General features: G+C 39.7%; 1 protein-coding gene across 2 annotated transcripts; it reads left to right on the top strand.

Annotated features, from left to right (window-relative positions):
* Nucleotides 1-2805: 2805 nt before the first annotated feature.
* On the top strand, nt 2806-10938 carry LOC128022656 (ubiquitin-conjugating enzyme E2 variant 1). Of its 2 annotated transcripts, XM_052610408.1 has the most exons (5): nt 2806-2886; nt 6005-6153; nt 7720-7842; nt 9098-9099; nt 10401-10488. In XM_052610408.1, the coding sequence occupies exons 1-5, from the start codon at nt 2865-2867 to the stop codon at nt 10486-10488; spliced, it is 384 nt and encodes a 127-aa protein (XP_052466368.1). In that variant the 5' UTR covers nt 2806-2864. The 2 variants fall into 2 exon arrangements, with proteins under 2 accessions (XP_052466368.1, XP_052466367.1); XM_052610407.1 differs by lacking the exon at nt 9098-9099 and having other exon boundaries at nt 7720-7845; nt 10401-10938.
* The last annotated feature ends 16812 nt before the right edge of the window (nt 10939-27750 follow it).

The following is a 27750-nucleotide window of genomic DNA, read 5'->3' as shown; positions in this document are numbered from 1 at the left end:
CTATACTGGATTTGCATTTGCATTTCCTGTAAGAGAGAAAGCCACGCCCCCATTCTATGACACAACGGATCAAGTCCATATTTGACACCCTCTCATTAGCATGTTGCATGTGGCTACTTTCATCACACGTTTTATTAAATATACATTTTAACTAGAATGGGTGTATTAATATACACAAATGTATTTATTTATTTGCAAATGTATTTATTTATTATTTTTGCAGGTTTCGTCCTCCATAGATATTGGCTACAGCAGTCTGCTTAATTAAATAGCACAAAATGTGAGGCCAGGTAAGTGAAATTAGCCTAAATTATCTTGCTGTATGTGTATGGTTTTCTTTACATTTTCTGACTAAAAGCCATCAAAAAGCCTTTTTAAAGTGGTTAAGCAAATAATAATAATGATAATAATCGAGTGGGTTCCCCAGACCAATATTCAATTAGTGTGCCTTCCCCAGTATTTGTTTTGTAGTTTTTTTTCTTTTCCTTTTTTTTTTTCCTTCATTTTGTTTTGTTTTGTTTTTTGTGTAAAACCTAGGAGCCACCACTGCTTATTAACAGTAATTTGCTGCCACCTGTTGGTGGTTTTAATTTCACATTTCGAAAAAAATTTTCATGTCTTAAATCACTTCAATGTCAGTATTCAATGTTTTATGTTTAATTTATCAAAACATTATTCATGCATTTGTTATTGCAGGTTAAATGCATTCTTGTCTTGCATTAAACACCGTGTAAATACATCTAAATACCGCTTCAAACGCAGCTTCTGTTGATTTAATTTGCTTGGTAAAAGCCCAAATGTCTTATTATTCTAATTCACAGATTCACAGATTAAAGTATTTGACTTAAAAGATAATGGACACTTTTAGAAAAAAAATGGCTTTATAAAGGTAAAAATGCCCATTAAAGAAAAAACGTATTATTATTATTAGCAATGCATATTACTAATCAAAAATTAAGTTTTGATATATTTATGGTAGGAAATTTACTAAATATATTCATGTAACATGATCTTTACTTAATATCCAAATGATTTTTGGCATAGAAGAAAACCCATACATAAAAGGTGTTTTTCATTTCTTTTCTTTTTTTTTTTTGGCTATTGCTAAAAATATACCCCAGTGACTTAACCTTAAGACTGGTTTTGTGGTCCAGGGTCACATATCTTCTCTATTTCCAGTTTTTAGCGTGGATCATTAATTTCAACATTTAGTCTGATTGTTATGTTTAAGAATCTGTTATCTTGAAAAATAATTTATGCTGCTACTGCACACTGACTTGGTTTTAAACCTATATTATTTATGAGTCTTAAAACATATTGTAATGCACACTTGTAAGTCAGAAAATCTAAATTTTCTCGAGGGAGTATGCCCCCAAACCCCCCACTAATCTCTATTTTGGGACCTCGTCTTTATAAAAAACCTATGCATAAAAAAAGTAAAAACGCTTAAAAGTATCTGGACCAAACGCCACTTAGACATTAAAATTAAAAAATTGTGTGTCACAGATATTTATCAAGAGCAGAGAGATTTTTCTGACACTAGGTGGTGCTGTAATATGTCAATTAAGTCTGCTGTTTTGCATTAAATGTTTTCTGTCTCAGTTAGTTTTTGGCTCTTTTTCAGATTTTCACAAAAACTGGCATAGAGACTCTCCAGGAAAAAAATGGTCAAATCATCCCACAAAAATTTGTATAAAATAAAATTAAAATAAACCAGGAATGTTCAAACCTGCAGTCAGCTCCAACCCTTATTAAACCACACCTAAACCAGTTGAGCAAGGTCTTCAAAAAACTTGTTGGTGCAGGTTACAGCTAAACAGGACTTTAGCCCATGTGATTGACCCATTTACTTTTTTCTACACAATTATGTTATATATATATATAAGTGTGTGTGTGTGTGTGTGTGTGTGTGTGTGAAATGTGATTTTGCTTAGCAATTTGCTATTTGAATACGTAAACAAAAAACAAAACAAGATTACAGTCATTTATGCTTATTTAACGATAAAATCTGTTTTTATACAGTCTATGGTGAAATCACATCTCTTGAACCTCTTGCAGTATCTATTCTGTTTCTATTTTGGCTACTACTTGCTTTCTTTTCTTTAATTATATAATAAATACCCTCTAAAATACTATTCTATTTACTTTTTTTAATTTTATGTATTAAAATATTGACCCTCTTACACTAGCGTTCCATATTCATATTCTATTCTGTCTATTTGTTTACTTTTTATTTATTATGAATAAATAAATTAATTAAAAAAAACAACAACAACTTGCTACGTGTACTGTGTTAGACTGACCATTTGTCACAGCACTTACGTATTATTGCTCTTTTGTTAGTTTTGATTGCTTCCATTGTTCTCATTTGTAAGTTGCTTTGAATAAAAGCATCTGCTAAAGGACTAAATGCAAATTAAATCACTTGTTCACATTTACATTTCCTCTGCCTATTTAAAACATTTATAACTTTGCAGTATATTTATTTATTTATTTATGTATTTCTATAGCCTCCTGCATTAAAAACATAAATAAATAAAATACAAAAATACATAAAAACAACAACTTAAAATAAGACCTCTTTTCCTACTCGGCTATATTGGATGCTTTCAATTTGTTTGTGTGTTTTTGTTTTGCTTTTTTTGTTTTTTTAACTCTTGACTTTCAAATACTTTACCAAATAATAATAAATAAAAATAATATCAAAATAAAACCAAAGAAAATTACTAAATTTATAACAGATTCAGTATGTAACGAATAATATAGGAGTGAACTTCAGTATCTAGGGTCACTGATTATTAATATGAATAATTCATGAGGTGATCGTTCACAGTTGGCGCGCGTCCCCGCTGCTGTGAATCAAGATGGCGGCCGCCGCCGGATCAGGTACATTTATGAAAAACTGCTTCTCTATTAAACCGTTTCTTTCTTTCGTTTCCAAAACGAGTGTTATGAAATGATTAAACGCGAAGAAATATACTTTCCATGAAGTATTCGCTCGTGTTGTTGTGTTTAGGGTCTCGGCATTCATGTGGGTGTGTTTGCCCAGCATTAGCCTGTCAAAGCAGTGACATTTATCGCGTTTAATGTCGTTTTTACTTCTTTTTTAGTCTGTTATAAATAGTTTACGATCTATATACATCGCTCTTAGTGTAAATGGATTAAAGGACAACGGGGTTTCAATATAATCTGACTACTCTGGTGATTAGCCATGTAGCTTATTCAACTGCATCGTCATGATAGAGAAACTACACCATGGCTGTGTCTCAATCCTTGTGCTCTTGATAGACTGCAGTTTGTGCACCACGGCCGCGTTCCGTGTCAGTTGAACCTGGTTCATGGTTTAAACATGCTTTCTTTGTTGGCAGTTCGTTAGGTTTAATCATACTTTTTTGCCAAAAATGCCGTATATGTAGGCAGCTCTTTAATTTAAGACACGACCGTGGACTTTAGTGGTGTTGTAAACCTAACATTTCATAATGCACAATAACTTTTTAATAATGTCAGTTCCTTTGCGGACCTCTTGTTGAAAATGTAAAGTACATGTTGTCTTACTATTTTATCATTTTTCACATTCTTTAACTCACGTGCTTTGTAGCACATAACATACACCTTTTAAAAAAAGCAGGATGTCACTATTACATTATTATACACAAAATTATTAGTTTATATATATATATATATATATATATATATATATATATATATAATAAAAAAAATAATAATATTATTTTATGCTTTTTCTCATTGTATGCTCTTGAGTTAAGTGGAACAGTAGGGTTTTTGGTGGAAAAACTTCATGGTGGAAGTGATTTTTTTTTTATTTTATTTTAATGTTTAACAGTGGAATTCCATGTGAAAAACAGCTTTATTCTGCAAATAAATCTCCACCAATCTCTTATTGATCCAATTAATAGATCCAATTTCTTAATCGATACAAGTAAATAGCACCAAAATATTTAAGCAAATGATGTAATAGATTGTCTTCCCATGCTGACACACTATTTAAAAATTTGTATATGCTTTTAATTTGATTGTCATTTGCTTAAAATCAAAAATTTGTGAAGTTGTAGTTCACCACGTAGCGTGTTTGCTACTTTTCTTGGTTAATGGATTATAACTCTTAAAGATCATTTTATAGTCCCAATGGGGAGAAAATTCTTCCAGAATCTAGGCCACTGCAAAAGTGTGCAGGTGTTGTTGCACTGTGCACTTGTCACTGGATGAGTATTGTTATTGATTGAGGTTCCAAATATCAGGCCAAGTGCCACTGATAAAATCTAAGCGTTCAAGTACTGCCTCGTCCCCATCATTTCCCACAGTTCACTCTAAACTTTTTTTCAGCATAGAAATTAATTCAAGCACAAGCTGTCAATCACACAACATATCAAAAACACAAATGCATCAAAATAGTTATCGGTTATCTAGGGCCCTAGGAAATCTGTTTTAGTTTTTGCCAAATTCCGTTTTATTTTTATTTAAATTCATTTTTTTCCATTTTTCTTTTTCTTGACTTTTTTTTTTTTTTTTAAATGTTTAAATTAAATTGTATTTATTTAAAAAGCATGTCTAATTAAAATCAGGAAACTTATAAATTTTCACATCAATTTATTTCAAGTTTAACAAAGTTAGATGTTTAGAACCCTATGAAATGTTTAATTTTTTAAATGTGTTGTTTTTTCCCCCTCAGAAATCCTGTTGTGTTTTTAAATTTTTCTAGTTATCAAACGGAGGGATAAAATATTAATTTAATTTATCTTTTAATTACTGAAAATTAAGTAAACATTATTTTTTGGTAGACTATTAAAAGTAAAACATGGAAGAAATGTTGTGCAATTATTGCTTAAAAATAATGTTTGTTTCATTTTAGTAGTAGTAAATGAGCTATGTACATTCTGCTGAACAATAGTAATACATTTCTGGCAAATACATGTCTTTAAAATAAACCTTTTATTTTGACGGGTTGCCGTGAATACCTTTACAGTTCTGTGTATGGGATATGACGCTAGTTTTACTCAAATCAAACGGTCAAAAGCTCATGAAGTGACTCTCAGAGCAGTTCTTGAGATGTTATTCATGTGTTTACCACCTCATATTTATTAAGGCGACAGACGCTGAAATCACCAGGGCGTCATGCATGCTTCTGCATTTGTAATAAACGAAACCGCGCTTCGACGCCATTCATTAACAGAGACACACAGAACACGCAGGATTCATATTTAAATAGACTTTCCTGGCTTAATATTTACAGATATTATTCCATATCGTGATTTGATTTAAATGTAATGATCTACTTTTTATTAATTCATTAAAAATGTAATTTGTTTTATTAAAATATTAATTCATTTTGACATTCCGTGACAGTCCACGTTAAACTTTTGAATTCCATTTTTCTATCTGGATTCCGTCCGCATTTTCTGCATTGCGGAAATCATAGGGCCCTAGTTATCTGCAAAAATCCATGCTGATAGTTTTCCCTGGTTGTGTCCATTGCTAGAGCGGCTGAGAAAGTCCGTTGTCATTATACATTTCCCAAATCAGTGACCTCATTTATGAACTTGGTAATTAAAGAGTTAAAAAAAAATGTTTTCAACATTTGGTAGTTTTGATCAGGACTGAGGTTGAAAAAAAAAATGATCCAAAAATCTGATAAATTTTTACAACAGTTTAATTTAGTGGACTAGCTGCGCAAATCCACGTTCATTATCAGCGTTTATTTGCGCAGCCAGTCAGTTAACAATGGCTCCGTGAAGAAACAGCTGCTCTATGCGAAATGACACACCTGATGGAATTTACTGCTGATTAGAGAACCGACTTTACTGACGAGATGCGCATTAATTATCGTACGATATTTATCGCGCACCCCTAGCGCCATCTGCTGTCAGAGAGTGAATATGCTTTCACTCAGTTCGTCTCTCACGTTGAAACACAGCTTGAATTGAGCGCAACACATCCAGTGTGTGTGATAACTATGAGTTATATTATTGTGAATTTGTTTTCAAAGGCGTGAAAGTCCCCCGTAACTTCCGGCTGCTGGAGGAGCTTGAGGAGGGTCAGAAGGGTGTTGGAGATGGGACGGTGAGCTGGGGTTTGGAAGACGATGAGGACATGACCCTCACACGCTGGAGAGGAATGATCATAGGACCCCCTAGGGTCAGTTCTACTAGCCTACATGGCTCTTTTGAATTAATTTAAGATACTGTGCCTCAGTAAATCCATAAAGTTTTTTTTTCACATGTTCCTACTCAAAAAAAACAAGAGGTCAGCGTGGCTATAGAAAAAAAAATCACATTTTGTTGCTTTGCATCCTGAAATGAAGATTGTAAGATGTTTTAAGCTCAGCAACTTATAACATCCAAGTGAAAGCTATAACCGTTGGAAAAAGGATCATTCCCTTGTGTCAGTATTTTGTTCAACCGCCTTCAGTATGTCGGGATATATCGCTACTAACTTTGCACATCTAAACGACAATATTCGTTATATTCAGTATCTTTGTTCTATTCTGTTCACACTTCTATGCAGTTTGTGGACTGCAGTCTTCAAGTCCTTCCACAGATTTTCAGTGGGGTTTAAATCTGGGCTCTGACTGGGCCATGCAAAGACATTCAGCTTTTTCTCCTTCAACCACTGTGTGCTCAGTTTTGCTGTGTGCCTTGGGTCATTGTCATGTTGCAAGGTTAACCAGCCTTCCATTGACTACTTCCTGGCAGAGGGACGCATATTTTCCTCAAGAATTGGACAGTTTTTGGCATGTTTCCTTCTGTCCTGACAAGTGCTCCAGTGCCTGCTGCAGAGAAACACCCCATAACAGAGGAATGCTCCTGGAGGAATGCTGTCATTTGGATGGTGAGCTGTATTGGATTTTTGCGAGACGTATCGTTTGGTTTTGAGGCCAAATAATTAAATTTTAGTCACATCTACCTCAGAATCTTCACGGTTTGTTTTGGGAAAGCTCGGTCGTGACTTTGTGAGGAGTGGCTTTTTTCTTGCAACCCTCCCATACAAGCCAGATTTGTGGAGAATTTGTGATTGTTGTCACATGCACACAGTGAAAACTCTTTGTCATAAACTCCTGCAGCTGCTTCAGAGTTGCTGTTGGCCTCTTGGTCGCCTCTCTGACCAGTTTCCTCCTGGCTCTTTCATCCAGTTTGGAGCGACGTCCTGAACCAGGAAGGGTCTGTGTTGTACTAAATACCTTCCACTTCTTAATAGCAGACATCACTGTGCTTCTAGGCATTGATGAAGACTTCGAAACGTTTTTGACTCCTAACATCTCCTAACATTATATGGAATTAACATAATCTGAAGTGGTTTAGCAGTTGTATTTACGTTTAAACTAATCATCAGGGCATAAAATATTTTCATCAGGCATAATGTTTTATTATGAGCTGTAAATGTTACAGGACCAAACCAGACGTCTACATTGATCCCCATTTGCTTGAAAAGAATAGCAGAATCAATATCATTGGAATAACTTTCAGAATTATATTTTTTCCCATCTGATGAACAACTAAAACATTGACAACCAATCCATCCTGCTTTAAAGAAACATTTAAATGACAAAACTGCAGCAACAGACCAATATCATACGTTGGTTCGGGCGCTGTTATATAGTTTAGTTATCTTTCTTGGTTTGAACAGGTATTTAAGCTGATGACTTTCAGCGATATGTTTTTAATTAAGGGATTAATCAGTGTGATAATTTTTTTTTTTTTGCAGACCATCTATGAGAACAGGATGTACAGCCTGAGAGTTGAATGTGGACCAAGATATCCAGAAACGCCACCTTTTGTTCGTTTTGTGACGAAGATCAACTTGAATGGAGTGCATAACTCAAATGGTGTGGTAAGTTCAACTGAGCACTGAATATTCAAGTTCCTCCTCATCTGTGACTTTTATCATGTATCTTTTATGTTTCATTAGGACCTTCATAATTTATGGTATTCATAATTCCTTTTTTTACCATATTGTGTATATCTAGACATTGAGAGCAGGAATTCTGAATTGCTAATAAACTAGTGTTTCAATGGATCACATTTCTTACATTAAGCGATGTACTACTTTGATACCAAAGCAAATACTACTAGATTAACTAAAAAAGTTTAAACATGATTAAAGAGACGAGTAAAAATAAAAACAAATACACAAATCGCATACATAAATACAACAGAATATGTTACAAATAAAATAAGGTTGTTTTCAAATACAGAGATGTAATAATTAGGGAAAATAACTCTGCAGTGTGTTCACTGTATAAATAAATATAGATTTTTATCTTAGCTGTTTTGTTGTTTGACGATCATTAATGACAACAGCAGTATTTATAGGCCGCTTCCCCTTTAAGACCTGAAGCACAGATCCGATATAATGATACACATCACATCTGATTTCTTTCTTGGCTGTTTTCATTCACATGAGACATAACTGACGGTGTTTACATAAATGATTGTACGAGATGGGTATTTAATCATAATTTAATGTGTTTGTGTCTGTTCAGAGGATTCAGTTCGGTGTTCACGTGCCGTCTGAGACATATGTTTGTGGCTGTGCCCATAGAGAGCAGCGCCCGAGTAATGAATCGAGTTCCCTTTCGCCTTTTCTCTCTGTAATTCTTTCAAATTCGCTTGCTTGTGTAAATACGAACAAATGATAAACTTGTACTCTATTATAGTTACATTTTGCAATTAATCTGTGGGTCACGTGTGCCAAGCCATGGGGCTCCGTCCGTACAGATCACGGATACACTACAATTTTTTCTTGTGGGATTTTCTTCCTGCCTTCTCTCAACTAAGTAATGCTAGACAACAAGACTGACAACTGTTTATCTAATAACATGAACAAATTGTTTGAATAAAGTTTCATATAATGGTAAAACTCACATTTTAGCATTTAAATAATGTATTTTATCTGCTCCATCAATAATTCTAGAAACAAATAGTACTTTATTGGAATTGATTAAATGTTTAGAATTGACATATGCTTGTTTTTCATCAACCAAACAAAATTTACAGCAGGGCATGCAAATTCAGACCGTTTGTTTTCCTTCTGACACTAGGTGGCACTTATTGAACAGCAGCAATTAAAGCCTTAATCGAAGTGGCCAAATCATTGCAATAAGAACACTTCTTTATTAAAACAATGAACAGCAGCTTTCAGCCTGTCGTAGTAGTTCTTTACAGGTTTTCCTTCGATTGCACTGCTTTTTCACAGTTTTTTTCTATGTGAACATGGACACGTTCGACTATTGCACGTTTGCATCTCTTGGAGCATCTCATGCATGAAACGGCATTCTGTCCCACATCACATCATTGTCAACACAAAAGTGTCCTTAATGAATGGGACCTTATGGTTCTTGACGGAGCGTGTCAAACCTGAGCGGTTAATCCATGCGCCGACATGCAGGTGGATCATTCTTTTCTCTTCACTGTTAACATTGGCATATTGTCAAAGTTTCTAATTCTAATGTTTGGTAATATTTCCATTCAAAATCGTAATTCCTCGATTTATAAAAAATGTAATCATGGCAAAACAAATTAATTCAAAATTCAAATTAACTGATAAATCTAAAAAAATTGCCCAGCCCTAGCTGTCACATACATTGAGAATATCTAAACCTTTCTCCCACTTCCTGCACAAACATCAGTATCTTCTCACCCGCGTTTAGACCTCTGGCTCAGGGCAGTTCAGCTCAAACCCTAATCAAACTTAACTAACCAATCTGACCAAGATATTAATTACAGGCAAGTATGTTTGATTAATGTTCGAGCTAAAGCTCTACAGTCATCTTATAATACTTCTGGACATATCGCTGAGATGTGAAGTAACATTTAGTAGTATTTAAACGGGTCATATGATGCTGCTAAAAAGAACATTATTTGGTGTAATGCGATGCATTTATGCAGTTTAACCCTCTGAGGTCTAAGGGTATTTTTGGGGCCTGGAGAAGTTTTGTCACGCCCTGACATTTGTGCTTTTTTCAGTTGCTTATACACATCTAAATGGCTAAAGTCTAATAACACTGTAATCAGCATGAACTGGGCTATAATAATTATATATATATATATATATATATATATATAAATAACATGTATAATAATTATGTTACGAAACTATGGCATTCATTCACTCATACTTGCAGAACATGCAGCCTTCTGCCATTTCATATTTTCAGACACGAGTCCATATTATATTTGCATTAAGTGTACAGACCCACTCTCCATGATTCCATCCGCTTTTTCTGCATGCTGGAAATTATAGTCATAAAATGTATGTTGCTTTTCTTAAATAGAATAGACATATAGGTCAATTCTGAAGGACTGTTTAGAAAATCTCAACAAAAAAAAAAATCTTTCTTTACTGCACAGTTTAATGCATTGTCTACATGTCTCTGGTTGACTCAGGTTGACATGCGAGCTGTATCCTCGCTGGCCAAGTGGCAGAATTCATACAGCATCCGTGTGGTCCTGCAGGAGCTGCGACGACTCATGATGTGCAAAGAAAACATGAAGCTGCCGCAGCCTCCCGAAGGACAGATCTACAGCAACTGAGCTCAGACCTTCTCCTTCTCCTTCATCTTCTCTACCTTCATCCAGAAAGCATTCCTTCTCCTCCTTTTTTCTGGACTCATGAGATATCCTCTCTGATCTCCTCTCTGTTCCTGACCACTCCCCATGCGCTGCAGCAACCAATGAGCAGCCCTGCTTCAGGAGCTCCCATTGGACAGAAACGATGGATGTAGTGGTGTGCACAGCAGAATACTGTACATCATTCTAATCTTTTTTTAAATGTTTATTTGTTATACATGCAAATTGTAAAAATAACAAATGATCTTATTGAGTGTAATCTGTGTGCCCTCATTTGAGAAAAGTGTTGAGTGGAAAATTGCGCTACCATGTTAACATGCTGTGTGGTGGGAATAAGATATCACTTTCCTTCTTTTTTTTAGCCTTCGAGTCAACTGTTTTGACTGTTTAATCCAAGGCTTCTGGCCTGACCAGTCAAGACTGAGTCTTAAATCGTGTCTCATTGCTTCCTTCAGGCTCTCAGCTTTAGGTCACTCCAATTTGTTAAAATTTAAAAGCAAAATAATAACATAAGCTCAATAATAGAAAAATGTTTACAACAGCAAAGATGAAGTGTGCAACTTGTATTTTATGTTGTATTCTATCCCATCTTAATATGCAGAGAAAACAATAAGACAGATGTTTGTAGGTTGATGGCTCATTTTTTTTTTTATTATTATTGGTTTAGTGTTAGGGCTGCGGATTACACAGAAATGTAACATGATATGTTCCATTGAGCTGTTGAGAGCTTTGACACCATGGACACTATTAATGCATTTAGTGGTCAATTCGTTATAGACAAATTAGGTTAGTTTCTAATTAAGGGCAGTTGCACTTCAGGTTTAATTATGCTGTGCTGGACAATCTGTAACAAAAAACGACAAACTTTTGCTGCATGTTGATTCAACTTCAGTGAACAGTTGGGGTCAAGAAGTTCACATAACCCTTGCAGAAAGGCAAGTTTAAATTAAAAAATAAATGGGGGGGGGGGGGGTCTTTGTTTTTTTAACTGCCTTATGCTATTTCATACAATACAAAATCTAGTAGTCCACAAGGATAAATAACTGAATTGAATCCCAGAATTGTTTGGAAAAACCTGATTTCAACTATTTATAGTCATTTGAAAGGGGTCAAATATGCAGAAGATGCTGGAAAACCAAAGAAAATTGGACTAGGAGGATCTTTCTGAAGAGCAATGTCCAGTATAACTGGCCAGGGTAATCAAGGGTCCCATGAACAACCATCACTAAACATACAACCACTGATCATTCAGATAACAACACTGTTATTAAGAATCAAAAGTATGTTAACTTTTTAACTGGTTCATTGTTTAAATCATTATTTTGTCTTGTAAACTCGATGTAAATATCTGTTTTGAAATAGCTAGTTTATGGTAGTATAAAATAAAATGGCATTTAATTTGCATCAGAAACGATTAAAGGAACATTTTGCAGGTTCTGCAAGAGGTGTATAAACTTGCAAACAACTATATAGCACATTAGAAAAAATTATCACAGTTTTCTGATTTTACTCCGTGTTGAAACTTTCAAACAAAAGTTTGTTTCTTTATCTGAATGGAGTTGGGGGAATTTAGCTCACTCTTCAGTGAATCGGTGCCATCAGGATGGTCTGTGAAAAAACACAAAAATCCACTCCAGTCCATCAATTAACATCCTGTGAAGAGAAAAGTTGCATGTTTTTAAGAAATCCATAAATCACAGAATTCAGCAAAAAATAAATAAATTTGGGTGACATTAATTGGTTCACTTGATGCTATAAATAGGTGACTACAGTCACAGAATTAACATTTTGAAAACTCGAGGCTAAAGAAGTTCCATACATACACCGTACACACATAATACATGAATTTAGATTTATTGAGCCATGTTTTCTTGTCAACGTGCCAAAAAGCATATACATTGTTGGTGCAATATGGCTTTCACAGCAAAATGCAATGTTCTTGCCATGTCTATATGAAATGAATAATTTAAATTATGAATTTGTTAGATACTTTTATCTAAATAGATTTACATTGCATTCAAGCTATACCTTTGTATCCACTGGAATATACACATGGAATACACTGCTGTAACACATGGATGATCACTGATTATTTGATGCTAGCAAATTCTTTTTATTTAAATTTATTTATTTATAGTTAGCAGGTGATGTGTGTTGAATAGCGGGCATAATATATTTTAACATATGGATCATATGGTATATCTCTTAGAATTATCTTAATATAATGGCAAGCCGGTTTAACTTCATCTAATCACTTGCAGAATGTGAATTATAATTAATATATTCAAATTTCGTTAAAATGGTATGTATGTCTATTTATATGAGAAATGTCAGCTACATTTAGGCTATTGCGCTGATATAAAAACTGCCTTTGTATCTGCAGTGAAAACATTTAATTTACATTAAATTTTAACTACTATAACACTTTGAAAATCTAAAAGGAAGGTTAATGGTTGCACTGAAATTTCTCCCAGTTCCTTTACTGGACCTGTGTGAGAACAGGAGTTTAAAGAGAGTGATGAGGATTCTGCATTAACTTCAGATGAGCCTCATCATACACTGCTAGCCCTAGTTCCAGTGTCCATCTGTCTTCACACACACACGGGGGCCTGAAGGGCATCTGTTCTTTTACAAAGGGTAAAAAAGAGCCTTCAACTTGATTCAGCTACATCTTTTGATATTTAATTCTTTAAAACAAGATTATTCTGTGTATTATTCTGTGTATTTATGCTCGATGGTTCATATAGTATGCTACTTTTGCGAAAAGACAAAGTGATGTAGTTGTGAGAATATTGACAGCAGCAACTCGAATTTACTATAATTCTGATAGCACGTGAAGGCAGCATTAAAACATCTTATCTGCTTATTTGCAAAACTAGCAGGGTTTTTTTTTTGGTCAGTGTTTTTTTTTTTTTTTTTTTTTAGCATTAATTGTGCATCAAATGAAGTGAGGCATGTGTCACTGTGAGCAAAACAAAGCTGACGTATAATCAAGAGTTATTTTAATAATCCACAGGAGAGAATGGGCACCTCCAAACGGACAAAGAGCTTTAACTGGAGAACACAGGCTTTAAGATGATAACAGAGAGACAGGAAACTAAACCAAAACAGATCATACATGTGACAACATGTCTAAGAAAAACTAGTGCAGACTGCAGTGCACACATAAAACTGAATGAAATCACCAAGCTCTTCAGTAGCATAAACAGCCAGGGCCTATTCATACCCCTGATGATCTTTATGTAGAAACCATTTCAGATAAGAAAAAATGTAACCCTAGAAATGTAAGATAAAAAAAATTGTACAGTGACTTTTATTTGTTAGATGACACATGAACCGAGAACCAAGATAAACATTTATCTTCGGATTTGATCCATACCCAGATCCCAGAAACCAAGTTAACAAAGAACCTATCAGATCAAACATTCATGGACATTTATATATATTTAACCCACAACTTATACCAATGCTATATGGAGATGGATTGTGTATTAATTTAAACTATTTATGGTGTGCATGATATTAAAAAACAGTTGTACTTTAGTTCTTATTCAGGATCTTCATTGAAAAAAAAGAAAAGAAAACATGAGCATTTTGTTATCATGTCATTCCAAACTTGTTTGACTTTATTTCCTTGTGGAACATGCAAAAAATATTTTGAGAAAGTTCTCTGTGGGTTTTGTCCAAATAATGAAAGTCAGTGATAACTAAAATTTTATTAAAAAATGTATTTGGTGTTCCTCAGATGTATTAGGTTGAAGTTGAATAAATAGATAAAATAATTAATGAATAAAATTGTTCAAGTTTAAAGTTTTTAGTTCAAACACAACCTAATCAATGCAGAGCTTGGGTACAAATGACACAGAGTTGGTGCAAAATTTATTCACACACACACATAAATATAAATGTGTGTGTGTTGTGAATTCGCTTAAAGGGGTCATGTGACATTGCTAAAAAGAATATCATTTTGTGTATTTGGTGTAATGCAATGTGTTTATGTGGTTTAAGGTTCAAAAAACGCATTATTTTCCACATAATCTACTGCACATTATTGTTTCTCCTCTATGCCCCACCTTTTCATTTTAAGTGATACAATATAACCAGTGTTAATTTTGACACGAAATTTTAATTTAGTTTTAGTCTTAGTCTTTTGACTATAATTCTTTTTAGTTTTAGTCAAGTTTTAGTCATCTGATTTGTTTTAATTTTAGTCTTATTTTAGTCGACTAAAATTGCTTGGTATTTTAGTCGACTAAAATAAGACTGAAATCAATAACAGATTTACTAGACAATTTTTTACAGCTGGTATAGGAAACAAACTTAACCAAAATATATAAAACACAAATTCAACTTTATTTCACACACAACTGTGTCTTTATTTCGATTCAAAAGCTTTTATGCAGCAACAAACACTGTCATGATAATGTAAACAATAACTAGCTGCCAATTGACCATCAATAAAAGAAAAATAAAGTTAGGTCCAGGACCTTAAAGCTTACAGCTGAGCTGAACAATAAGTGCATACATTTAAAATAAATATTTAATAAGTTGGGTGGATAAAAAAAGTAACAAGATTTTATAAGGTATTCATTTGTCTAGCAATATTGTATGTTTTAAATACTACAATATTGCTAGATTAGTATGTATAATGATAGGATGTGAACATTCACGTTTCACATGACTAATATAGAAATATTTGTGATATTGTCAACAAGTAGAACATTATAAAATATACTAAACATTAGTATTAATCAAATGTTTTTATCATGATATTACGTATTAGTATTGTGCTCTCATCTAACTTGAAGAAGGGGCTATTTTACATTACTTTTCAGTTTGTAATATTTAATGCTACAACATCTACGCACTGCAGTCTTCCAATTTTGCTTAGCTCAATAAACAAAAGAACATCGTTCTTCGTTTCATCGTTGTGAAATTACATTTGAGAAAATGTCCGGGTGGCTCGTCTGTAAATGTCTTTTCAAATTGGTTGTGTTCTTGCCACGAATGAGCGCTCCGCGTGCTTTACAGTTTGTTTTGTTTTGTTCGTCGTCAAACGTGAAGTGAGCTGTGGACATTTTGTCGCTCTTTTAGACATCACCTCTTCGAATGCTGACTTCCCGCGAGTTCATTTAAAAACTGAAAACCTTCGCTTCACGTCTCAATAAGTCAGGCTCAGATTGGTTCTCTTCTCTCATGCAGTCTCGCCTGTTACGTTTTGCCGATTCTTTTGCTCATTCCTCGCATCTCTCCCGTCTGCTGATTTGATTTTCGTCACAGTCTATTTTCGTCTCGTCCTTTATTCGTTGACGATAATGTCAATCAATTTAGTCATAGTTTTAGTCTCCATCAGTGCTTTCTATTTTAGTTTTCGTTTCGTTTTCGTCCGCAAAAATATATTCGTGACGAAAATAATGACGAAAATATTTAGTCAACGAAATTAACACTGAATATAACTTAATTAACACCATATTTCTGATATTATCGATCAATCTTATCAAATTAATTTTGATCGTTCACTTTTATTTTATATCCATGAGTGCAGAGCACACCTGCATTGCGTTAGCACTCGATAGCTTGTCATTAGTGTTTTCATTCGAACCTATCGCTGTTTTCTTTTCTCCTCTCCTCTCTCTCGCTCCAGTTTTTCACAAGTTCATCAAACAACTGTGGTAAGAATACTTCATCAAGCACAGCGAGTAATGTCTTCTCCTGCTATTGTTATTTGCACATCTTGTCACATGTACAGTTTGTCTATCTCTGGCGCAGATGAGGGATTCACATGTGATAAATCGAGGGAAATAGTTAGGCTGACAGAGAAGATTTCAGAATAAGAGACATGCATCCAAACTTTAATTGAGGACAGTAAGAATGTTAGGGATCTAGGTACGGCTTTGGATGCGTCTAGCTCAGGGATTCCTGTACATGGTTCTGGCAACAGAGCCCCTGCAGCAGGGCAACTGGGTAACAGTGAGGCAGCGTAGTCATGGGTCAAAACACCGCTCTTCTGTTCCGATCAAAACATTAAACAGGTTCTCCCCACTCAGTGATGCACCCACTGAGAAACGTGATGAAAGTGCTCTAGTTATTGGTGATTCTATTGTACGGAACGTGAATATAGAGACACCAGCCACCATAGTCAAATGTTTACCAGGAGCCAGAGTGCCTGACATCTTGGCAAATTTAAAAAGTGCTGGCTAATACTAAACGTAAATACAGTAAGATTGTTATTCATGCCGGCGCCAATGATGTTCAACTTCGCCAGTCAGAGATCACTAAAAATAACATTAAAGAGGTGTGTGAACTTGCAAGCACGTTGTCAGACACTGTAATATGCTCTGGTCCCCTCCCTGCTTACCGTGGTGACGAGATGCATAGCAGATTGTCATCACTCAATGGCTGGATGTCTAAGTGGTGCCCTCAGAATAACAGAGGTTTCATAGACAACTGGAAGAGCTTTTGGGGCCGACCTGACCTTTTGAAAAGAGATGGTCTCCATCCCTCCTGGGGTGGCACCACTCCTCTTTCTAGAAATAAGGCAAATAGTCTTAGAGTTTATACTTGACGAACTGGGGCCCAGGTCAGGAAGCAGACAGACTGGCTAAACCGACTGTCTGCTAGCTGGCTCACGTCACAGAGGTCAGCTAATTCTCAGCACATAGAGACTGTTTCACCTAGATATCCCACTATAGAGACTGTGTCTGTTCCCCCGAACTAGAAAATAATAAAAAACATTCAAACCAAGTTAAGATTAACAATTTAATTGAGGTTCAACAAATAAAAAACAGATGTAATATGGATAAACAAATGATAAAGCTTGGCATATTAAATATCAGATCCCTTTCTACGAAAACACTTTTTGTAAATAATATGATCACTGATCATAATCTAGATGTACTCTGTTTGACAGAAACCAACATATACAGATAATGCTGTACTCGCTCATCCCTAATGATTAGATTATTTTAAATGAGTCAACCCCCCAAGATTACTGTTATAAACATGAGCCGCATCTAAAAGGCAAAGGGGGAGGTGTTGCTTTAATCTATAACAACGTTTTCAGAATTTCTCAGAGGGCATCAAGTATAACTTGTTTGAAGTAATGGTGCTTTATATAACATTATCCAGAGAAACAAATCCATCCATCCATCATCTTCTGCTTATCCGGGGCTGGGTCGCGGGGGCAACAGTCTAAGCAGAGACTCCCAGACTTCCCTCTCCCTAGCCACTTCTTCCAGCTCTTCCGGGGGGACCCCGAGGCATTCCCAGGCCAGCCAGGAGCCATAGTCCCTCCAGCGTGTCCTAGGTTTTCCCCGGGGCCTCCTCCCGGTGAGACATGCCTGGAACACCTCCCTGGGAAGGCGTCCTGGAGGCATCCGAAATAGATGCCCAAGCCACCTCAGCTGGCTCCTATCGATGTGGAGGAGCAACGGCTCTTCTCTGAGCTCCTCCCGAGTGACCAAGCTTCTCACCCTATATCTAAGGGAGCGCCCAGCCACCTGACGGAGAAAGCTCATTTCGGCCGCCTGTATCCAGGATCTTGTCCTTTTGGTCATGACCCACAGCTCATGACCATAGGTGAGACTAGGAACATTGATTGGTAAAACAAGAGCTTTGCCTTACAGCTCAGCTCCTTCTTCACCACGACAGACTGGTACAGCGATCACATTACTGCAGAAGCTGCACCGATCCGTCTGTCAATCTCACGTTCCATCCTTCCCTCACTCGTGAACAAGACCCCAAGATACCTGAACTCCTTCACTTGAGGCAGGAACTCTCCACCAACCTGGAGTGGGCAATCCACCCTTTTCTGACTGAGAACCATGGTCTCAGACTTGGAGGTGCTGATTCTCATCCCAGCTGCTTCACACTCGGCTGCAAACCGTCCCAGTGCACGCTGAAGGTCCTGGTCTGAGGAGGCCAAAACAACAACATCATCCGCAAAAAGCAGCAACGAAATCGCCAGCCGTTGGCTGCGCCTAGAAATTCTGTCCATAAAATTATTAACAGAACCGGTGAAAAAGGACAGCCCTGCCGGAGTCCAACATGCACCGGGAACAGGTCGGACTTACTGCCGGCAATGCGAACCAAGCTCTTGCTCCGGTCGTACAGGGACCGAACAGCCCTAAGCAGGGGGCCGCCGACCCCATACTCCCAGAGCACCCTCCACAGGATTTCGCGAGGAACATGGTTGAATGCCTTCTCCAAATCCACAAAACACATGTGGACTGGTTGGGCAAACTGCCATGAACCCTCCAGCACCCTGGAAAGGGTATAGAGCTGGTCCAGTGTTCCACGACCATGACGAAAACCACACTGTTCCTCCTGAATCCATGGTTCCACTATCGGCCGAATTCTCCTCTCCAGTACCCTGGCATAGACTTTCCCGGAGAGGCTGAGAAGTGTGATCCCCCTATAGTTGGAACACACTCTCCGGTCCCCCTTCTTGAAAAGAGTGACCACCACCCCGGTCTGCCAGTCAAGAGGTACTGACCCCAACCGCCATGCAATGTTGCAGAGGCGTGTCAGCCAAAACAGCCCCGCAACATCCAGAGACTTGAGGTACTCAGGGCGGATCTCATCCACCCCCGGTGCCTTGCCACCAAGGAGCTTTTTAACTACCTCGAGTCCCCAGCATCGGCTTCCTCAACGGAACACAAGTCGGTGGGATTGGGGATATCCTCAAAGTATTCCTTCCACCCCCTGACGATATCCCCAGTTGAGGTCAACAGGTTCCCATCTCCACTGTAAACGGTGTTGGTAGGGCACTGCTTCCCACTCCTGAGGCGTCGAACAGTTTGCCAGAATCTCTTCGAGGCCAACCGATAGTCTTTCTCCATGGCCTCACTGAACTCCTCCCAGGCCCAATTTTTTTTTTCTCCACGACTACCCGGGCTGCAAACCGCTTGGCCTGCAGGTACCTGTCAGCTGCCTCCGGAGTCCCACAAGCCATCCAGGCCCGATAGGACTCCTTCTTCAGCTTGACGGCATCCCTGACTTCCGGTGTCCACAACCGGGTTCAGGGATTGCCACCTCGACAGGCACTGGAGACCTTACGGCCACAGCTCTAAGCAGCCGCAGCAACAGTGGAGGTGGAGAACATGGTCCACTCGGACTCAATATCTCCAGACTCCCTCGGGATCCGGTCGAAGCTCTGCCGGAGGTGGGAGTTGAAGATCTCTCTGACAGTGGGCTCGGCCAAACATTCCCAACAGACCTTCACAGTACGTTTGGGTCTGCCGAGTCTTACCAGCTTCCTCCCCCACCATCAGATCCAACTCACCACCAGGTGGTGATCAGTTGACAGCTCCGTCCCTCTCTTCACCCGAGTGTCCAAGACATATGGCCGAAGGTCTGATGACACGACCACAAAGTCAATCATCGACCTCCGGCCTAGGGTGTCCTGGTGCCACGTGCACTGATGGACACCCTTATGCTTGAACATGGTGTTCGTTATGGACAAACCGTGGTTAGGACAGAAATCCAATAACAGAACACCGCTGGGGTTTAGGTCGGGGGGGGCCATTCCTCCAAATAACGCCCCTCCAGGTGTCACTGTCACATGTAAGCGTTGAAGTCCCCCAGTAGAACGACGGAGTCTCCAGTCGGAGCACTTTCCAGCACCCCTCCCAGAGAATCCAAAAGGGCAGGGTAGTCTGCACTGCCATTCGGCCTGTAGGCACAAACGACAGTGAGAGACCTATCCCCGACTCGAAGGTGCAGGGAAGCGACCGTCTCGTTCACCGGGGTGAACTCCAACACATGGCGGCTGAGCTGGGGGGCTATAAGCAAACCCACTCCAGCCCTCCGCCTCTCACAATGGGCAACTCCAGAGTGGTAGAGAGTCCAGCCTCTCTCAAGAAGTGCGGTTCCAGAGCCCAAGCTGTGCATGGAGGTGAGCCCGACTATCTCTAGTCAGAACCTCTCGACCTCCCACACAAGCTCAGGCTCCTTCCCCGCCAACGAGGTGACACTTTGTTGGCATTAATGGAAGTGCATTAGCATGGTTTAAATCGTACTTATATGACCACCATCAGTTCGTAGCAGTGAATAAAGATGTATCAAGTGCAGTATGGAGTACCTCAAGGCTCAGTACTAGGGCCGCTACTCTTCACGCTTTACCTGTTACCTTTGGGAGATATCATCAGGAATCATGGTGTTAGCTTTCACTGTTATGCTGATGATACTCAGCTCTATATTTCTTCGTGGCCCGGTGAAACACACCAATTTGAAAAACTAATGGAATGCATAGTCGATATAAAAAACTGGATGACGAGTAATGTCTTACTGCTAAATTCTGAAAAAACAGAGGTTTTAATTATAGGATCTAAAAACTCTGCATGTAATAACCTATAACACTGTCTAAGACTTGATGGCTGCTCTGTCAATTCTTCGTCATCAGTTGGGAACCTAGGTGTGCCATTTGATCGCAATCTTTCCTCAGAAAGCCACGTTTCTAGAATTTGTAAAACTGCATTTTTTCATCTCAAAAATATATCTAAATTACGGCCTATGCTCTCAATGTCAAATGCAGGAATGTGAATCCATGCATTTATGACCTCAAGGTTAGATTATTGTAATGCTTTATTGGGTTGTTGTTCTGCACGCTAAGTAAACAATCTACAGCTAGTCCAAAATGCAGCAGCAAGAGTTCTCACTAGAACCAGGAAGTATGACCATATTAGCCCGGTCCTGTCAACACTGCACTGGCTCCCTATCAAACATTGTATAGATTTTAAAATATTGCTTATTATTTATAAAGCCCTGAATGGTTTAACGCCTCAGTATTTGAATGAGCTACTTTTACATTATAATTCTTTATGTCCGCTACGTTCTCAAAACTCAATACGCAATTTGATAATACCTAGAACAGGGACAGGCAACTCCGGTCCTGGAGATTTTTATGAGGGCTGAAGCTAAACTCTGCAGGATAGTGGCCCTCCAGGACCGGAGTTGCCTATCCCTTACCTAGAATATCAAAATCAACTGCAGGCAGCAGATCCTTTTCCTATTTGGTGCCTAAACTCTGGAATAACCTACCTAACATTATTCGGGAGGCAGACACACTCTTGCAGTTTAAATCTAGATTAAAGACCCATCTCTGTAACCTGGCTCACACATAACATACTAATATGCTTTTATTATCCAAAACAGTTAAAGGATTTTTTGTCAGGGTTTTGGTAAGGGAGGAACTCAAGTGCAGACCGGGATCTCAAAACAAAGGGTTTATTAAATACAAAAAGGGGAAAACAAAACCCACGAGGGGGAAAACAGGACTAGGGCAGATACAACAATAACTAAACAGGACTGATTAATCAAGATAAACAAAGACTCAAAACAGGAGAACACTAACTACAAATAACACTCACGGTTATACAGGATACAATATCTCAATCACAGGTGAGGAACACACAATGAACCGACGCAAGACAGAGCACACTAGGAGATCTAAATAGGGGGAACAATCAAGACACGACAGGTGGCACAGATGGGACAATCAAGACACGACTAGGTTAACAAGGGGGGCGGGGCAAGGGAACGAGACAACACAAGCACATGGCCCAAAGACAAGGCCATGTGCTTGTACACAAAACACGGGTCTGTCATGATCCTGCCTCAAGACTAGGAAAAATCAAGGACACAAGGGCAGAATCATGACAGAACCCCTCCCTTAAGGAGCGGCTTCCAGACGCTCCTCAAGGGAACATCAAACACGGGACATGACTGACATGACAGACTGGGACACAGACACAAACCAACAAGACATGACAAATAATAACAAAGGCAAACATGAATACACAATGGCAGGGTTAGGGTGACATATCAAAAAAAACAAACAGGGAAGGGGAGGGGGTGGGACCACAAAGTTCATGGGGGACAGACCAGGGTGAGTGGGTGGGGCAGGAGTTTTAGGAGGACGGGACGAAGGCTGACGACGAGGGGTCCGGGCAGGTCTGGGTGGAGAGGGGTGGGGAGAGGTCTCTGGACAACTGACAGAGGACCTGACAGGGGCAGACACAGGACGCGGGGCAACATCAACAGGACGAGGGGCGACTACATCAACAGGGCACGGGGAGACAACATCTACTGGGCACGGGGAGACGACAGGACACGGGGATACAACATCTACTGGACACGGGGATACAACAACGGCTGGACACGGGGGGACAACGGCTGGACACGGGGGGACAACGGCTGGACACGGGGGGACAACGGCTGGACACGGGGGACTTCTGGGAACAGGGTCTGGGGACAAGACAGGACTGACTGGGGCTTCTAGAATCTGGACAAGACGGGACAAATACTCTGAGAAGGCTTTAGCAGCTAGGATAACTGGCATCTCCTTACGAGAGGAGACAGACTGTACTAGAGTTTCTGCTGCAGAGTCGGCCGCGGCTCTCTCCTCCGCTCTCACGACTGCAGACTTGAATACAGCTCTCCTTGCCGGCTCGGGCACGCCAGCGCTCGCCGCTGCTGGCTCGGGCATGCCAGCGCTCGCCGCTGCTGGCTCGGGCACGCCAGCGCTCGCCGCTGCTGGCTCGGGCACGCCAGCGCTCGCCGCTGCTGGCTCGGGCACGCCAGCGCTCGCCGCTGCTGGCTCGGGCACGCCAGCGCTCGCCGCTGCTGGCTCGGGCACGCCAGCGCTCTCCGCTGCTGGCTCGGGCACGCCAGCGCTCTCCGCTGCTGGCTCGGGCACGCCAGCGCTCTCCGCTGCTGGCTCGGGCACGCTCACCACTGCAGGAGGAGACAAAGTCGCAGGACCGGAAGACCCCTTCTTCCTCCTCTTCCTCCTTGGCCGTGGTGCAGAGGTCACCGCTGGGTTGGGGGAGTTCGGTCTCTGGCAGGGCTGACTCCGACGCTGACGATTCCGAGGCAGACTCCCACGAAAACCGTCTCCCTCGCTTCCCGGGGAGACCGACGGGTGTGGGAGGCACCTCAGGGCTCGGTGAGGGATGTGCCTGATCCCCCAGAGCGGCCACGGCCAGGATACGACCCTCTGGAATTGTTGCCAGCTGGGTAGGTGGAGGGGACCTCTGTGGCTCCTCCTCTCGACCGCTTGCTCCGGAACGACCTCCCCTGGTCCCCCGGAACACCACTAGGCGAGAGCCCTCAAAACCATCTCGCTTGCTGGCTGATGACATCCAGCATTGCCTCCTGTCTGCTGAGTTCCATCTTGGTCGGTTCATTCTGTCAGGGTTTTGGTAAGGGAGGAACTCAAGTGCAGACCGGGATCTCAAAACAAAGGGTTTATTAAATACAAAAAGGGGAAAACAAAACCCACGAGGGGGAAAACAGGACTAGGGCAGATACAACAATAACTAAACAGGACTGATTAATCAAGATAAACAAAGACTCAAAACAGGAGAACACTAACTACAAATAACACTCACGGTTATACAGGATACAATATCTCAATCACAGGTGAGGAACACACAATGAACCGACGCAAGACAGAGCACACTAGGAGATCTAAATAGGGGGAACAATCAAGACACGACAGGTGGCACAGATGGGACAATCAAGACACGACTAGGTTAACAAGGGGGGCGGGGCAAGGGAACGAGACAACACAAGCACATGGCCCAAAGACAAGGCCATGTGCTTGTACACAAAACACGGGTCTGCCATGATCCTGCCTCAAGACTAGGAAAAATCAAGGACACAAGGGCAGAATCATGACATTTTTAGGCTGCATTAATTAGGTAAACCGGAACCGGGAACACTTCCCATACTACCAGATGTACTTGCTACATCATTAGAAGAATGGCATCCACACTAATATTAGCCTATTTCTCTTATTCCGAGGTCACCGTAGCCACCAGATCCAGTCTGTTTCCAGATCAGAGGGTCACTGCAGTCACCCGGATCCAGTTCCTTTTCCAGACCAGATGGTGGATCAGCACCTACAAAGGACCTCTACATCCCTCAAAGACAGCGGAGACCAGGACAACTAGAGCCCCAGATACAGATCCCCTGTAAAGACCTTGACTCAGATGACCACCAGGAAAAGACCACAGGAAACAGATGATTTTTCTGCACAATCTGACTTTGCTGCAGCCTGGAATTGAACTACTGGTTTTGTCTGGTCAGAGGAGAACTGCCCCCCCAACTGAGCCTGGTTTCTCCAAAGATTTTTACTCCATTCTGTCACAGACGGTGTTTCGGTTCCTTGCCGCTGTCGCCTCTGGCTTGCTTAGTTGGGGTCACTTCATCTACGGCGATATCGTTGACATGATTGCACATAAATGCACAGACACTATTTAACTAAACAGAGATGAAATCACTGAATTCAATGATGAACTGCCTTTAAATATCAATTTTCATTACTGACACACTGTTTTCCTAATGAATGTTGTTCAGTTGCTTTGACGCAATGTATCTTGTTTAAAGGGGGGGTGAAATGCTATTTCATGCATACTGAGTTTTTTACACTGTTAAAGAGTTGGATTCCCATGCTAAACATGGACAAAGTTTCAAAAATTAAGTTGTACGTTTGAAGGAGTATTTTTGTTCCAAAAAAATCTCTTCCGGTTTGTCACAAGTTTCGGAAAGTTTTTTTTCGAGTATGGCTCTGTGTGACGTTAAATGGAGCGGAATTTCCTTATATGGGTCCTAAGGCACTTCTGCCGGAAGAGCGCTCGCTCCCGTATAGCGAGGCTGAGCACACATTTCACTGATCAGAGAGATTCACTGATCAGAGCGAGAGCGTCGCGAAAAGTCACAAAAGAAGTGTGTTTTTGGTGGCGAGGGCAAGACAACCCTGCACAGATTACCAAAAGAGAAACAGCATTAAGGGACCAGTGGATGGAGTTTATTTTTACAGAGCATCAACGGAGTTGTGCAAGTGTTTTTGTTTGTTCCCTGCATTTCGAAGATGCTTGTTTTACAAACAAGGGCCAGTTTGACGCCAGATTTGCACATCGTTTATTTCTTAAGGATAATGCAGTCCCAACGAAAAAGGGTCACGATCGTGTGTTGGAACCGCAGGCGGTGAGTAAAACTGCTTCAAATATCTCTGTGTTGTTAACTTAGCTATCGGCGCGTGAGCACATCAAGTAAACAACATGCAATGTTGTCATCAAACTGCACTTTCTACATGTACAGCTTAAAAAAAAAAAAAAAAAAAAGACGACATAAAGTGGAACTTAGTCATTTTCCAAAACCGCTAAGCAAATATATACAGTTTTGGTACATACCACATAGAGACGCCTTTGCTGATGCTGCTCTTGTTAAATTTCAGCCTCTGGATCTGTGTCACAGCTTCCAAACGCTCTCAACGCAAAAGCCTACTGGCGCTCGTGATTCTTTAGCTCCGCCCACACGTCACGCCTCCAGCCGGTCGTGTTTTTCCGGGAAAAATCGGTACAGACTATCTTTCTCTTATAAATATAATAAAAATAAAGACTTTTTGGAGTTATGAAGGATGCAGTACTACTCTATAGGTACTCAAGATTAACAGGATATTGAGTGAAAACGAGCATTTCACCCCCCCTTTAAAGCGCTATATAAATAATGGTGACTTGACTTGACTTGACTTGACTTTCTGAAACGCATAGATTTTTACAAACCTCATCATTCTGAAAAGCGAGGTGTGCTTTGATTGGCCAGCTATCCAGTGCATTGTGATTGGCTGAATATCTCAAACGTGTGTTAGAAATGTTATACCCCTTAACACTGTGATGACTTGTTGATAAGACAAATGAGATGAGATGTCACAAAAAGACATAACCATTAAAACCAATTACAAATGAGGCATTTGATGCATCCAGTGCGTTGCATTATGTATTGTGCTGCATAAACATAAAACCATGTCTGCATTTGTGATCGGAGAAACTATAAACAACAAGCTCAGTTACTCTACACTGCTCAAAACTCGCATTTGAATAATCAGTGGCAAATCCTGCATAGTTGGAATTGCAGAAACAGACACCAGCATTGTAGGCTACTCATACAGGAAACAGTCCTTGTCCTCCATAAAATGCACTGCACACTAGGGTTGGGCAATATGGCGTAAAAAAAAAAACATTCCAGATAAATAAATAAAAATCTGATTTATAATTTAAATCAACCACCCCCCCACTTCCCTTATTAAATTCAATATTCGATGACAAATAATTTGTTCAAAACCAGTTTTAATATCATTCTTTATCATTTACAAGTCAACTTTATACTGGGGATTGTGTCGCATCACTCCTTTGTCATGACATCTCTGTGATGCATGATAAATGTTATTTTAGAAATGAATAATTATTTTAGTTGTAATACTTGTTCAGTGATAACTATGAAAAAAAAGATAGCCATAACGGTCTTATCAACGTTCGTTGTTGAATGCAGATACGAAAAATGTTGTGATTGTTACAGACACAAATACATATACAAATACTGGCTGTTACATGAATGTAATGTCATAATTATAAAGTTTTGACAATTTACATATGTAATTGTTGCATACGGCTATGAATTAATAAGAGTTTATTGATAAAAAAAATGTTTAATGTCTTTTCATTTACAGTAGCATGAACCACAAGTAGAATTGACTTGTAGAAATCAGTAGTCGTGCAACTCCTAATGTATGTATGTATTTAATGCACTGGTGGTTGTGTATATAATCCACCTGATGGATTCAGAAACCAGGTGCTTGACTTGCAGTGTTTACTTCACTCTTTGATGTTGTATCCAGCCGGTATGATAGCCCTGGGGCTGGCTTCATGCTTCCTGGATCATGTGGCCAGGTCACAGGCTTATGCTGGAGACTTCGTGATCATCTGGCCCCCGGCACGGCACTGCAAAATTTCCTGGATGTCCAGGCTGGGCTTATGGGTTCAGGCTGCCCTGTCTGGTACACCAAATCTGCTGAGGCATCAAGCGTGAAGCATATGGGGCATTTGCGAGAACCTTTTTGTGTAATGCTGTCTCAGGCAGTGTTTCCCTCACCTCAGAGGGTTGTATTTGAGTTTGCCTCTCCCGTTTGGCTCAGTACTTCCAGGCATCTGTGAGCAGATGCTTGGGAAGCTCTTAAATCCATGCTATGTATTCTGAAATCCACATGGTGGTAAGTGTGCATGCCAAGCACTTTGCTCACTTTCTAAAATCCACCTGGTGGTAAGTGTGCACGCTGGGCACTCTGCACACTTTTCTGAAATCCTGCATGGTAAGGGTTATGCAT

This window comes from Carassius gibelio, chromosome A11 (genome assembly GCF_023724105.1).
Source record: "Carassius gibelio isolate Cgi1373 ecotype wild population from Czech Republic chromosome A11, carGib1.2-hapl.c, whole genome shotgun sequence".
Lineage (NCBI taxonomy): Eukaryota > Metazoa > Chordata > Actinopteri > Cypriniformes > Cyprinidae > Carassius > Carassius gibelio.
The sequence above is the reverse complement of the archived record's forward strand: the minus strand, read 5'-3'. Positions and strand labels throughout refer to the sequence as shown.